Here is a 15,296-nt window from a genome sequence, read left to right as displayed (position 1 = left end):
TAACACCCATCCTTCTCAAACTCTTCCAAAAAATTACAGAGGAAGGAACGCTCCCAAACTCATTCTATGAGGCCACCATCACCCTAACACCAAAACCAGACAAAGATACTCCAAAAAAAGAAAATTACAGACCAATATCACTGATGAATATAGATGCAAAAATCCTCAACAAAATACTAGCAAACAGAATCCAACAACACATTAAAAGGATCATACACCATGATCAAGTGGGATTTATCCCAGGGATGCAAGGATTCTTCAATATATGCAAATCAATCAATGTGATACACCACATTAACAAATTGAAGGATGAAAACCATATGATCATCTCAAGAGATGCCGAAAAAGCTTTTGACAAAATTCAACACCCATTTATGATAAAAACTCTCCAGAAACTGGGCATAGAGGGAACCTACCTCAACATAATAAGGGCCATATACGACAAACCCACAACAAACATCATTCTCAATGGTGAAAAACTGAAAGCATTTCCTCTAAGATCAGGAACAAGACAAGGATGTCCACTCTCACCACTATTATTCAACATAGTTTTGGAAGTCCTAGTCATGGCAGAAGAAAAAGAAATAAAAGGAATACAAACTGGAAAAGAAGAAGTAAAACTGTCACTGTTTGCAGACATGATACTATACATAGAGAATCCTAAAGATGCCACCAGAAAACTACTAGAACTAATAAATGAATTTGGTAAAGTTGCAGGATACAAAATTAATGCACAGGAATCTGTTGCATTCCTATACACTAATGATGAAAAATCTGAAAGAGAAATTAAGGAAACACTCCCATTTACCACTGCAAAAAAATGAATAAAATACCTAGGAATAAACCTACCTAGGGAGACAAAATACCTATATGCAGAAAACTATAAGACACTGATGAAAGAAAATAAAGATGATACCAACAGATGGAGAGATATACCATATTCTTGGAATGGAAGAATCAATATTGTGAAAATGACTCTACTACCCAAAGTAATCTACAGATTCAATGCAATCCCTATCAAATTACCAATGGCATTTTTTTAATGGAACTACAATAAAAAATCTTAAAATTTGTATGGAGACACAAAAGACCCCGAATAGCCAAAGCAGTTTTGAGCGAAAAAAATGGAGCTGGAGGAATCAGACTCCCTGACTTCAGACTATACTACAAAGCTACAGTCATCAAGACAATATGGTACTGGCACAAAAACAGAAACATAGATCAATGGAAAAAGACAGAAAGCCCAGAGATAAACCCACGCACCTATGGTCAACTAATCTATGACAAAGGAGGCAAGGATATACAAAGACAGTCTCTTCAATAAGTGGTGCTGGGAAAACTGGACAGCTACATGTAAAAGAATGAAATTAGAATACTCCCTAACACCATACACAAAAATAAACTCAAGGGCTTCCCTGGTGGCACAGTGGTTGAGAGTCTGCCTGCTGATGCAGGGGACATGGGTTCGTGCCCCGGTCCGGGAAGATCCCACATGCCACGGAGCGGCTGGGCCCATGAGCCATGGCCACTGAGCCTGCACGTCCGGAGCCTGTGCTCCGCAATGGGAGAGGCCACAACAGTGAGAGGCACGCGTACCGCAAAAAAAATAAAAATAAAAAAATAAAAATAAACTCAAAATGGATTTGCGGCCTAAATGTAAGACTGGACACTATAAAACTCTTAGAGGAAAACATAGGAAGAACACTCTTTGACATAAATCACAGCAAGATCTTTTTTGATCCACCTCCTAGAGTAATGGAAATAAAAACAAAAATAAACAAATGGGACCTAATGAAACTTAAAAGCTTTTGCACAGCAAAGGAAACTATAAACAAGGCCAAAAGACAACCCTCAGAATGGGAGAAAATATTTGCAAATGAATCAATGGACAAAGGATTAATCTCCAAAATATATAAAGAGCTCATGCAGCTCGATATTAAAGAAATAAACAACCCAATCCAAAAATGGGCAGAAGACCTAAATAGACATTTCTCCAAAGAAGACATACAGATGGCCAAGAACCATATGAAAAGCTGCTCACCATCACTAATTATTAGAGAAATGCAAATCAAAACTACAATGAGGTATCACCTCACACCAATTAGAATGGGCATCATCAGAAAATCTACAAACAACAAATGCTGGAGAGGGTGTGGGTAAAAGTGAACCCTCCTGCACTGTTGGTGGGAATGTAAATTGATACAGCCACTATGGAGAACAGTATGGAGGTTCATTAAAAAACTAAAAATAGAATTACCATATGATCCAGCAATCCCACTACTGGGCATATACCCAGAGGAAACCATAATTCAAAAAGACACATGCACCCCAATGTTCATTGCAGCACTATTTACAATAGCCAGGTCATGGAAGCAACCTAAATGTCCATCGACAGACGAATGGATAAAGAAGTTGTGGTACATATATACAATGGAATATTACTCAGCCATAAAAAGGAATGAAATTGGGTCATTTGTAGAGACGTGGATGGATCTAGAGACTGTCACACAGAGTGAAGTAAGTCAGAAAGAGAAAAACAAATATTGTATATTAACGCATGTATGTGGAACCTAGAAAAATGGTACAGATGAACCGGTTTGCAGGGCAGAAGTTGAGACACAGATGTAGAGAACAAATGTATGGACACCAAGGGGGGAAAGCCATGGGGTGGTGGGGGTGGTGGTGTGATGAATTGGGTGATTGGGATTGACATGTATACACTGAAGTGTATAAAATTGATGATTAATATAAACCTGCTGTATAAAAAAATAAATTAAATAAAATTTAAAAATTCAAAAAAACTAATACTAAACTTTCTTTGGGTTATTTGTATGGAAATATGTTAATATAAATGTTTTAGAGATTACATGAGATTCCTAAAAATCTTATATGTTCTGGTATAATGTTATAAGTTATAATTCTAGTTATTACTTTAAAATGTATATCTCAGAAATAACTAAATTTCCTTGTCAATTGCATTATTATGAACTTTCATCAAACCTTTAACCGTGGTCATTTTTAAGTCTTTTGTCATTTACACACAGTTCTGGGTGTACTCTGATGGTTTTGCAAAAATGTTCCTATAAAAGGGTTTCATCTTCAAGGAATTCATGGAAAAGACTCTGACAAGTACAGGTTTCTGGTAACTGACTGTACTGCTGAACTGAATGAATTAGCATTTTCAGAAATCTAATGGAAAACTGATGAATTCATAAAAGTGCTAACAAAAGATCAAGATGAAAAAAAATATTACATGGGACTGAGTGAACTAATGAGGATGATTATAATTTTTGTGACTTTCTGTTTGAATAAAAAAAAGGTAAAAAAAATACAATGATGTATATATTTGTGTATACACATTTAGTGATTTATGGATTTGGTATTTTTCATCATTCTAATAATAATTTCCTTTTGACAAAATAAACAAACAAACAAAAACTTACGGTCCTGAGAAATTTTTGGTTTTGTGCTGACTTAAGAAATTGTTGGTGAGTCCAAAATATGGAAGTTGTTGGAAAACTGCAGGACACGTAGGGCTTACTTTACACTGTGTTGTCTGAAAAGTTTTTAACATTGAGCCCAGGAGAGATGGTCTTTAATTTATGAATGTTCCAACTGTAGGCGTGTTAGTTATTAAGAACCTGGTATGAAGATGAGGTTTGAGTTATCAAAAATTTAGCTTGCCATTATATGCTTAATTTTATTGGTTAAAAATGCAGAACTTTTCAGGGCCAAGGAGAGAGTACTGTACTGAGTAGGTCACTACTTGTGGTTCATAAACTTTTTTCAGTAATGGAGCAGCAAGAAATTATGTTGCTCTTTGAGAAATATAGTATGATTTTGATATATGAAATTCCATCATACAAATTGGCATAACATCACAATATATTACTATATCATGTTTGCAGGTCTTCTTATCTTGAAAGCTAATATATACAACATTTTAAGGAAATCATACTATTAAATTGTCCTGGTAACATTCATTTGCTGCTTGCTCACTTATACTGTCATCTGCCAGTGTTTCCTATCAGTTAAAAGGCAGCAGGCACCTAACTGCAGTGGTTCACATTTTTTCAACTTCTACAAAGCTTCTTTTGAAACATTCTGAAATAAACTATACTTTTGATCTTGTATAACAGTAACTCGGCTGAAAAATGATAAAGACTTCCCAAGCCTGATCTATTCTCAAAGAACCCAGATTAGTTCCCAGTTCTCATCAGTTCCCTATGTACTCAGGAAAAACCCTATTTAACAATTTATTCTAGAGCAGAGGTTTTCAAACTACCACCTGTGGGCTAAATTTGTACTTCTGTACATAAGTTTTATTGGAAAACAGCCATGTTCATTTGTTTACAAACTGTTTTGGCTGTTTTCATGTTATGATGGCAGAACAGAGCAATTGTGGCAGGGACTTTATGGCCCACAAAGCCAAAAATATTCACTGTCTGGTCCTTTGCAGAAAAACTTTGCTGACCCCGGCTCTAGAGTAACGCCAAGAATCAATACCAACGTCACTTACAGTCTAGGGAACCCACCTTCTCATCTCTTTCGAAATACAAACCACATTTGCTCATTTCCAGTCTATTAGTACCTTTTTCCACAATTCTAGACTTGTAGCATTTTTTACTATAATTCTTCAGTTCAACAACTGACAAATGTCCTTGGTGATCTGAGATACAATTTCCCTGAAGAGAAAAACCTTATTTCCCCTATTCTAAGATATGATCCAGGGGCTAATAAGCCACTTATTTAATAAAAGGTTTTCAGAGGGAAATACCCTACCATATTAACTATATACATACTATATATATGTATACACACATATATACATATATATTATTAATGCTGATGTAAAAAAGCATCATTATAATGTCTAGAATCAAGGATATTGGATGACCCATTTAAATCAACTAGGTGTTGTCTTAAATCCCACCCCCTCAGTGAGGACCAACAACTCTTAACTATGTTGTTCTCCGCTTTCTAGTTTGAACATAACTTTCCTTGAAAGAAGAGATCAGAAGCAAGAGAGGATCCACACACCTCCAATCTCTCTTCTCTGTTATCATCAGACCAGCTGAGTCTAGGAGCAGACCCAACACTTCCAAACTAAACTACAGAAGTTTTTTTTTTTTTGCTCTCATTAATTTTCAGAAGCTTCAGTTCATTTGACAATTATTATTCTTCCTCTGCTGCTTCTTTCTTCTCTCCCCCACCCAGCTCCACCCATTCCATCTACTTTTAGAGCAAAAGGCTATTTGTAGACATGAAAGGAGGCAACAATGATTTCTTTTCTCCACTCCTCAGTTCCAGGGTTGGATATTCTCATAGAAGTTTAGCCTTCTTGGCAATATTCCTACAGATCTATGCAACTCCTTTATATTCAACCTGACTGAAAAAGGTAGGTGGATATTTTATAAACGTTTTCCCTCTCTCAAGGCAGCAAGATGAGCTACATGTGATACACAAAGGTCAAGATGACCTCTTCAGGAAGAACAATGTGCTAAAGAGCATAGCAGGCCATTGAAATTTCCCTCTGCTTCTATACCTCTTAGTCTAAAGGATTCATGCTAAGGTTCTCAAGAGATTCTGAGTCCTTTGTAGCTTTCCCTAATAACTGTTCTCTGAGCTTTCTGCAGACCACTTAGTTAAGATTTTTAGAGCCCACCCACATGCTTCCCAGACCGCCTTCCTGATCTTGAGCAAAACTGCCCACAGACAGGCATAATGATTAACATTTAGCCTGTGCACAACATCTGCTCAGGCAGGACACAGGCTTAGAGACTATTCAATTCTCAGAAGCAAGATAAAAGATGATCACCACCCAGGAGTCTTTTTAAAAGGATGCCTGTTAGTCCAAGTGGTCCCTGGCGTGTGCATTTTTGTGAAAAAGTACTGGTCATGTGGAAGAAAATATGTTAGGGCAGAGGATCGCCGGGCAGGTAACCCAGGCCTGCCTGGCCACGGGTCAGAGAACAGCTTCTACATTTTTTTTTTTTTTTTTTTTTGCGTTATGTGGGCCTCTCACTGCTGCGGCCTCTCCCGTTGCGGAGCACAGGCTCCGGACGCACAGGCCCAGCGGCCATGGCTCACGGGCCCAGCCGCTCCGCGGCACGCGGGATCCTCCCAGACCGGGGCACGAACCCGTGTCCCCTGCATCGGCAGGCGGACTCTCAACCACTGCGCCACCAGGGAAGCCCCAGCTTCTACATTTTTACTCATTCTTTCTTTTGTTCACTGAAGGACCTAGAAATTCTCTTAAAGTTTAAAATCTTTACATAATAACTCACTTAATAGGGGCAAGCTAGACAGCAATGGTAGGAAAAGGGGAACAGTTATGTACAACTTTGTGGATCACTATACATTAAATAAGGGAAATGGTAAGTAAAATGATCCCTTTCTTATTTTGAGTGAGGGAATGGAAGGGGCACAAAGTCCAATCTATACCACATATTTCATTCAGTTTGGTTGCAAATATTATTTTAAGGGGCATAAGAATTAAAAATATGTTGCAAATCTTAATTTAAATAGACTGTCTTTAAAACCATCACTTATCTTAGTTTACAGCATGAAAGATGAAAGTTTGAGATGTCTGCATATTCTCTATAATAAACTATACTTTAGTTTTCTTTAAGTTTCACAAAAATGTATATACAGTTGACCCTTGATCAATGCAGGGGCTGGGGTGCCAACTCCCCCTCACAGTCGAAGATCCCCATATAACTTTATGTTTTCTGTGGTTCCAGCATCCGTGGATTCAACCAACAGTGGATTGTACAGTACTGTAGTATTTATTTTAAAAATGTGCATATAAGTGGACCCGCACAATTTGTTTTTCATTCTATGTTGATTTCACTACATTAGCATATTAAATGACACACCCACCCATGCCAGTACTGTACATTAAGGACCAAAACAGGATAAAAAGGGGGTGGCACCCCACTCCCTCGAAAAAGCCCTGCCTCTTGCTTGGTAGACTAATGCATGTGCCTCCCCATCATTAGCCTCACTCCTCCTCCCTTTAAAATTAAATCCTTCTTGCCAGGTGGGCGAGAAGTTCATCTGTGATGGACCCACACAATTTAAAACTATGTTGTTCAAGGGTCAACTGTCGGACGCTGTGCATTGTCATGGTAAGATCTAGGTAAACTTAGATTAGAAAACTTCCTCCACCTCTAGGTCATGTGATCTGCCACAAGGTACCAGGCTCAATTTTCTCATGTATAACAGAGGAAATGTGCCTTCCTTTCAGAGTTGTGTAGAGAAAGTGATAATATATATGAAGTGCTTTGTATACTATCAAGGATTTAAGTAGGTGCTCAAAAAATAACTCCCACTCATACTATGCAGAGAAAAGCTTTATAATCTTAAGAGCTTATCAGCCAGAGAGCAGATACCCTCCAGTGTTAAATGTACTATCTTCAAGTGGAGTCAAAGTAAATCAAGGCCTGAGTAATCCAATGCCCAAATGTAACAGATTCTAGTTGTAACAATCTTTCTACCTAAAGTGAATTCTATAGGTTAGATTAGATGTACCATAACTTTCCTGTCACATTAAGATAAGCACCTGCAGAAAAAAAGAGCAGTTCACAGTTCACTCTGCTTATCTGCAAAACTCTAGCCCCTATGCTGTAAATATTTAATAGCTTATTTTAAAAATCTAAAGCTCTTTTTTTTGAAGTCAGCTGTATTTTCCACATTGTTTAGCACTGAAGCATGGTTTGGGATTATGGAATTTCATAGTGTGCTGCACAATGACTCTGGTCTACCCTGCCTCCATGTAAACACTCCTCTCTATTATCCTCTACATCCTCTAAGGCAGTGGCAACAAACTGGTGGCCTATGGGCAACTGACATTGTGGGGTCCAAAGACAACACAGTGTTTGCTTTGGCTCACTCAGAGTTATTCTTTTCTTTATTAGTTGTCAACATTTTAATAGCAGGAGATAAAATGCAAACATCCAGAATTCTGGCTTCTCTTAGAAAACTGGAAGAGTTAGAAACTGTCTATAAATTCTCACATGGCAAACAGTATCCCAGAGCTAAGTAGTGACAGCCCTCTTTGGATGGAAAATGAGCTCTCCAGTTGACCACTCTCTACTACTCCCTATTGCTTTAGATCCTGGCTGTTGCACTCACTTACAGAAGTGATGTAACGGACTTCAACCGGCCCTGCAGGGGTTTGTGTTGTCCAGTCCTGCTCCAGGCTTTTGACTGTGGGTTGCATGCTGACATCAGGAGTTGACAGCAGAAGAAAGGATAGGAGGAAAATGATGCAAAGGGACATTAACTAACTCATTGTTAACCATTTCCAGAGAGTACTACACAAAACAGAACTCCAACTGAGAGACTCTGCTTGTGAAGTGTGAGCCACAGTGCACGGCACATGGTAAGTGCTCAGTAAGTGTTAGCTGGCATTATAATTAGTATTATGTTTTCAATGTACTCTGATGAATACTCTAAAGATAACCTCAGAGAATAAACAGGTGACTTGACAAGAAATCTTTGAAAAATAAGAAGGAGAGATTTGCATCACAGGATACTTGAGATATATAATGAAGTGTAATTTAATATTCCAGTACTGTACACCTGTAACTTATATAATACTGCACATCAACTATACTTCAAAAATTTTTTTAAATTAAAAACAAACAAACAAACAGTGCCAGTAGAAGAATAGATCAGAAAAGAAAGCCCAAAGACAGACTCAAGTATGACATGTAAGAGTTTAATACATGATCAAATTGACATTTCACAGCAGAAGAAAGGATAGATTAATCACTAACTGGTCCTGGGACAACTGATTAAATCCCAGATAAACTAAAATGTTTTTTTTTCCCCCTTTTAAAAAGGGGGAATCTCTAAAGGACTACATGTAAAAATTCTAGAATAATTATTTGATCTTGAGGTGGGGAAAAGTTTTCTAAGTGTAAAAGCCAAGTAAGAAACCATGAAAGAAAAGTTGAACAGAACTGACAAGAGAAAATAAAAAATATAACTGCTGCACATTATAAAAATGTAAAAGAAATTAACTGTGGACTGTACTATAGAATAAGATTCACCACTCACTGAGCACATGCTTAGAGCACTGTAGACTCTCTTCATCCTCATGGTAACAGGCACTACAGATACTCTTTTGTTTTTTTAATTTATTTAATTAATTAATTTATTTCTGGGGCTGCGTTGGGTCTTTGTTGCTGTGCACAGGCTTTCTGTAGTTGCGGTGAGTGGGGGCTACTCTTTGTTGCGGTGTGCAGGCTTCTCACTTCAGTGGCTTCTCCTGCTGCAGAGCACGGGCTCTAGGCGCGCGGGCTTCAGTAGTTGCAGCATGCGGGCTCAGTAGTTGTGGCTCACGGGCTCTAGAGCACAGGCTCAGTAGTTGTGGTGCATGGGCTTAGTTGCTCCGTGGCCTGTGGGATCTTCCCAGACCAGGGCTCAAACCCGTGTCCCCTGCATTGGCAGGCGGATTCTTAACCACTGTGCCACCAGGGAAGTCCCACTACAGATACTCTTATTAGCCCCATTTTACATATGAGGTTTCGAGCTTATCAGACATTAATTGAAGTGAAATACTGCAAAACGTTTTCTCAAAGCTAATGATAAGTATTTTAATGAAAGTGGTAGGTAGTTAGACATGAGCGGCTTCTCACCCTGTCCTGGACGGGGTCATCTTTCCCTCCCCAACCTGGACATGGGTGATCAGAACATGCCCAGAGATCTTCCTTTTCTGCGATCAAGGACCGCTAGGATTCCAGCCTTATGGAGACCAAACAAGACGAACCCACCAGCACAGGTTGACGCAGGCCCACCAAGACCTAAAAGGAGCTTCAGAGTAAAACCCGGGGTTCATTATGCCGTATTTATAATAAATTAGCATTGCGGTTTTTGCCCATGTCCCCCGGGGTTTCGCTTGGGTGCTTGTGGGTAAGTGCCTGAGCACAAAGAGAAAAGTCATATAACCTAAAGCTGTCAATCACCTCGGCAGTCAAATGATGCAAGCCACAAGGAGGGACTTTCCACCACTCTGAAAAACCAGTCCTACACCCTTTGCGGGCTGCTTCTGGTTTCCGGACGGCCTGCTCCCCTTCTCTCTCTTGGGAGTATATTCTCGCTTTGCTTAATAAAACTTCTGCTGCTTAAAACTGCTCTATGTCTCTCGACTGAGTTCTCTCCTTCGGGAGGTCCAGGACAGAGGAATTGCCGTTTGGCCGGTAACAAAAGTGTTATGTTAGCATGGTGAGATCATGGGTGATGTTTTGTTCTTGTCTTGGTTTTCCAAACTCTTCAGTATCTTTTTTTTTTTATTAAAAAAAATTTTTTTTTGTGGTACGTGGGCCTCTCACTGTTGTGGCCTCTTCCGTTGCGGAGCACAGGCTCTGGACGCGCAGACTCAGCGGCCATGGCTCACGGGCCCAGCCGCTCCACGGCATGTGGGATCCTCCCGGACCAGGGCACGAACCCGTGTCCCCTGCATCGGCAGGCGGACTCTCAACCACTGCGCCACCAGGGAAGCCCCAAACTCTTCAGTATCTTACATCACATTTATTTTTAGAGAAAATAGATTCATTTGTAGAACTACCTTTTGAATTTTCTTTGTCATAGCTCTGTTATCTTAGAGTAAAACATAGGGAGTTCTTTCTTTTTCCTTTTTTTTTGCGGTACACGGGCCTCCCACTGCTGTGGCCGCACCCCCCTCCCCCGCCGTTGTGGAGCACAGGCTCCGGACTAGGGAGTTCTTTATAAAAAAATAAAATGCGGTAGAGGGAGAACGATAACAACATTTACTAGGTATCTACCAAGAGTTAGACACTGTAAGAGCTGATTTATCTGCATTATATTTCATCCTAACCTAAAGCCTGTGAGGACAGGTATATTTTTCTCCACTTACTGAAGAAGAAAACTGAGACTCAGAGCTTTCACTGAGCTTGCCAAACAGTTACACTGCTGGGGAATGAAACATGTCTTCAACATCTGGGCTCTCTTTATTGGGCCTCCCCCCAGTTATCCATTGTACCTTCTCCAACAAGGCTATAAAAGTGTGGGCTCAATCCTATGTGTATGGGAAAAGGAACTTCATTTTCAGAAAGCAATGATAAATAAAATACAGGAGACAAAACAAAAGGTGTGAGTCGACTCCATCATCTTGGTGCCAGCTATGGCTTCATCTCTAGCAGAGCACTAAGCTTACAACTGCCGAATGTGTGTGATAGCACTAAAAATGTCCCTTCTTGCACTAGTAGATCATACTCTTATATCCTGTTTTCTCAAAGTTTAGAAAAGTCTCTGGAGCTCATTTATTCAGTACCACCATGACCCCTATCATCTTAAACACTTCAAACAGATGGGTGCTTATCCAGCTCTGAAACGCTTCACAGGAACAAGGGTTAAAAAATTCCACTGGTAACTGGTACTTATGTTTAACCTGTCATGGCAGGAAGTATTCTAATGTCTTCAATATGTTGACTTCATTTCAAATAAAAATCCTACGAAAACAAGAGACATGAAGCTCCAGTGGTAACCAGTTCCCATATTGCAATGCTTCGTATTCCCAAAGAGAACTACCAGGTATGAGTTCAGAATCACTCTCCCTAAACTTTTGCTCCCATATTTGATTTACTACTATTTTGGTGCTTCCCTCGAATCTTCAGACATCATGCCTACCTAATGAGGATGCAAAATGGACAAAACCTGTAAAAGAAAGACCAACTTGTAGTTTGGATATACATCTCAGGACTGCTGGGACTAAACTGCTGACTAATGTTTAGCTTGGAATGAGCTGAAAACTTTGGATGTTTGCACCTGGTTACTGACCATCTTGACATGATGTGATTTGTTTTCTTCCTGTAGTATAACTGCACATATCCTTTTTGAGATTCTTAGAGTTTTATATCACCGTCTCCATCTTTTTTAGTGCAAATATTCATTGATTAACTAATCATTCATTCAGAAAACATTTAAAGACCACCTACTGTATACCAGGCACTGTGATAGTTTCTGGAGAGACAAAAGTAAATCTTGCCTTTAAGGACGTAAAAGTCTAAAGGATGAGATGAAGAAGTGAACAGACAACTCCCATATAGTGTTCTGAGTGTTTTCACAGAGGTATGAACTGGTGTTGTGGAAAGTCAGAGGAGGGGCTGGGGTAATGAGGGAAAGTTCCTTAGAGGTGATGCTCAGGAAAAATCATTAAGGATCAGTAAGAGTTAATCAAGCATTGGAAGGAAGTTATTCCCTGCACATTTTGGAAACTGCGAGAGCAAAAGGTGCCTGTGGGAACTGAAAACAGAGAGCTGAGGTTAGCCCATATCTCTGAGAATAAGCTATTTAGTGACAGATACAAAATGTAATGATGATTATCTTTAGTGCATCCATCAACTTTTTTGATGAAGATGACTTGGTCCCAAACCAAATTTTAAAGGACATAATTTTTCAGAATGTTATGGTTGTTACTAATTACTTTAATAATAACCTTCCAAATGCTTTACATCCATAGAGTATGATGAGCTACAAGAATGTATTTTGCTAATGAAATGTCATACCTACTTTATCATATTAACCATAAAACTCCAATAAAGCAAACTCCAGGCAAGCTCAACACCATCACCATAGGACTCCTACCCTTTGACTACCCGTGAGTGAATGGAAAGTGTAATGTTACCCTGAAATCACTTAAAGGTAAATGGTGAGAAAGTCAATTTTTATCTTTGGTCTATTAGATGAGGGCATCAGTACATTAGAACTGATTTTCAGCACCTGGAGAAAAGTGGTTAAAAAAAAAAAAAAACCAACCCAGATGAATAGAGTACTTCACAGCGAGAGTCCTACGTGCTCAGATACAGAAAGACCCACTCTGCTAAGAACTGTTACCCCATAAGTATCAATCCCTCCATTTGACCTTAGAAATAGCAATTCCTTTGATAATATTTTCCAGGCCAGTATCATAGTCTTCAGCAGTTAGACAAAAAACAAAAACAAAAAGAACCCCACGGCATACAGAGCATGCTAGTTTTGAACAATAGTAGACAGCTGCAAAAAGGAGCAAGTGTCACAACAGCTTTTCACTAAAGCTTTCAAAAAGCATTAAAAGAATTAAAGAACTATGGCTAGAGTAGACAGATTCTCAGAGAAAATCAAAGATGAAAGGATGTGAATTAAGGGATAAGAGATAAATGTCTTTCCTGAAAGATGGACCCTAATGATATTTTATCAATGTACTACAATTAATTAATAATAAGCCTTGGTAAGAACATATATTACGTTTAAAAACAAGAATATGATTGAAACAGTTATACTTGCTCAAGGCACAATGTATAACACCATGAGAAAAACAAAACATCTTTCACTTAAGCTCAATAACTTTATCTTGGAAGAAGAAACAATGAACCTATCTTTAAAAGTGAATGTTAAATGTATTTTTAAAACATTTTACTTTGGGGCCGGGTGGGGGATGAATTGGGAGATTGGGATTGGCATATATACACTAATATGTATAAAACAGATAACTAATAAGAACCTGCTGTATAGCTCAGGGAACTCTGCTGTACAGTAGAAATTAACACAACATTGTAAAACAAGTATAACCCAATTAAAAAAAAAATAAACATAGAAAGGATATGACAATTAAAAACAAACAAACAAAAAAATAAAAAACCAGAAAAAACATTTTACCTGATTTAAATAATTTAGGCACTTTTCAAGACACCAAAGGCAACAAATGCAAGATTTCAGCACACATCGAGCACAAGCATTTTCCTGGAAAGAATGAAAAATGGAAATAATTAAAGACCAAACAATCAAACCATATCATATAGAATATTCTAAATTTTAGAAAAATAAAAATTAAGAAAAATCACAACCTATGCTTCAAAGCCTCCACACTCACCCTTTTTTTCCTCAAAATGTAATGGCTGAATTATTTTTAATCAGTTCAATTCAACATTTACTTAGTACCTATTGCATACAAGATATAAGGTATATAAGACCAACAAGGAACTTATAATCTAGTAGGAGAAAAAAAAAGCGCTAAACATAACAACAATTAGAATCAGAATATGATATAGATACTAGTGCTATGAGAGTGGAGAAGAGAGAGAGAAGACATCACCTGGGAGGTGAGAGGACTCAGGGGAGGCTTCTAGGAAGAGGGGGCATTTGAGCTAAGCTATGTAGAAATGCATGGTATTTCTGCAGTCAAGGACAGAAAGGAGGTTCCAAGGAAGAAAGCGTGTTGAGTCCACACAGAGGAAGAGAAGCACAGGACATTTGGGGAAACTACAGAGTGCAAGAGTGGGAGACAAAGGGGAAGAATTAGATTCTACTAGGCAAGGACTTTGAAAAAAAACATTTGCACTTGGACTTAATATTGCTGGGGACTTTGCGACATGCAGAACTGACGTTCTGGAATTTGCCCACAGAAAGTCCAGAAAAGGGTTTTTCCTTACCTTTCCTTTGAGCTGACTGTGAATGTACATAAGGATCATTCGTGGAATTTTGACTAATGTGATAATGAAAGATCCTTTCGCCACAGTACCAAGGTGATAACGAATAAGGCGATTCACTGATGCCAGAATAGGTGTAAATGGCAAATTCCTTTTATCCCTATATAAAAGACCAAGATGGAAACACAGAAATGGTTTAGAGTCCAAAAGAGTGAAAAATTAGTTCATTTTTCTTATTCTAGCTCTATGACAAAATGGCAAAGTAATATAAACGCTACAGATGTACCATGTAAAATTAATGTTTCATTTCTTTATGGTAGTTTCATGGGGTTCTTATGCTGTAACACTTTAAGTTAAATAAAACTGTGCTTTTAAAGCTCTTATTAGTAAATAGTTATGGGGTTAATTGTAGAATCAGATAATGGAACTTAAAAAGATGTTAGACCTGACACCTCATTATAATAGAAAACTATAAGGCCTATTGTAGTGTATATTCAGCTATGAAGTTAGGAAAGGAAGTCACAATACTTGTTCTGATCCATACAAATTAAAAAGACTTGTTATCCTTTGATGGACGTTTATATAAAGCAAAAGTACATAAGATACTACTACAAGATTTGTTCTTCTGCTAAATGTAATTTAAGTGTAACATGACCTGCGGTTCTAATTAATTTTTTGAGAAAGCTACAAAAGAGTATAAAGAATAAAATAATAACCTCCCATTTTCCTACCTCACAGAATGATCAACTACACATTTTGTTATATTCACTTCCAATTACTTTTTAAAGAAATGGAACACTTACTGGTCTCAGTTCCATTTCCTTTAGACAAAATCACTTAGATGATCTTAAGTTTTCTTTC

At 38.3% G+C, this 15,296-nt stretch overlaps 1 protein-coding gene across 2 annotated transcripts in view; it reads right to left on the bottom strand.

The window, feature by feature from the left end:
• Positions 1 to 15,296, bottom strand: part of SLC44A1 (solute carrier family 44 member 1) — a gene marked incomplete at its 3' end in the record, with an annotated part of 204,700 nt that overhangs the window by 64,052 nt on the left and 125,352 nt on the right. For both annotated transcript variants that reach the window (XM_079707177.1, XM_079707176.1), the window contains exons 11-12: positions 14,439 to 14,595; positions 13,666 to 13,749 (exon numbers count right to left, since the gene is read on the bottom strand). In XM_079707177.1, the coding sequence (XP_079563303.1) occupies positions 13,666 to 13,749; positions 14,439 to 14,595 (241 nt within the window). The remainder of the gene's footprint in view (positions 1 to 13,665; positions 13,750 to 14,438; positions 14,596 to 15,296) is intronic.

The sequence above is a fragment of the Hyperoodon ampullatus genome (assembly GCF_949752795.1).
Source record: "Hyperoodon ampullatus genome assembly, chromosome: 6".
Taxonomy (NCBI): domain Eukaryota; kingdom Metazoa; phylum Chordata; class Mammalia; order Artiodactyla; family Ziphiidae; genus Hyperoodon; species Hyperoodon ampullatus.
Note: the sequence above shows the minus strand (reverse complement) of the source record. Positions and strands in the feature narration are given on the sequence as shown.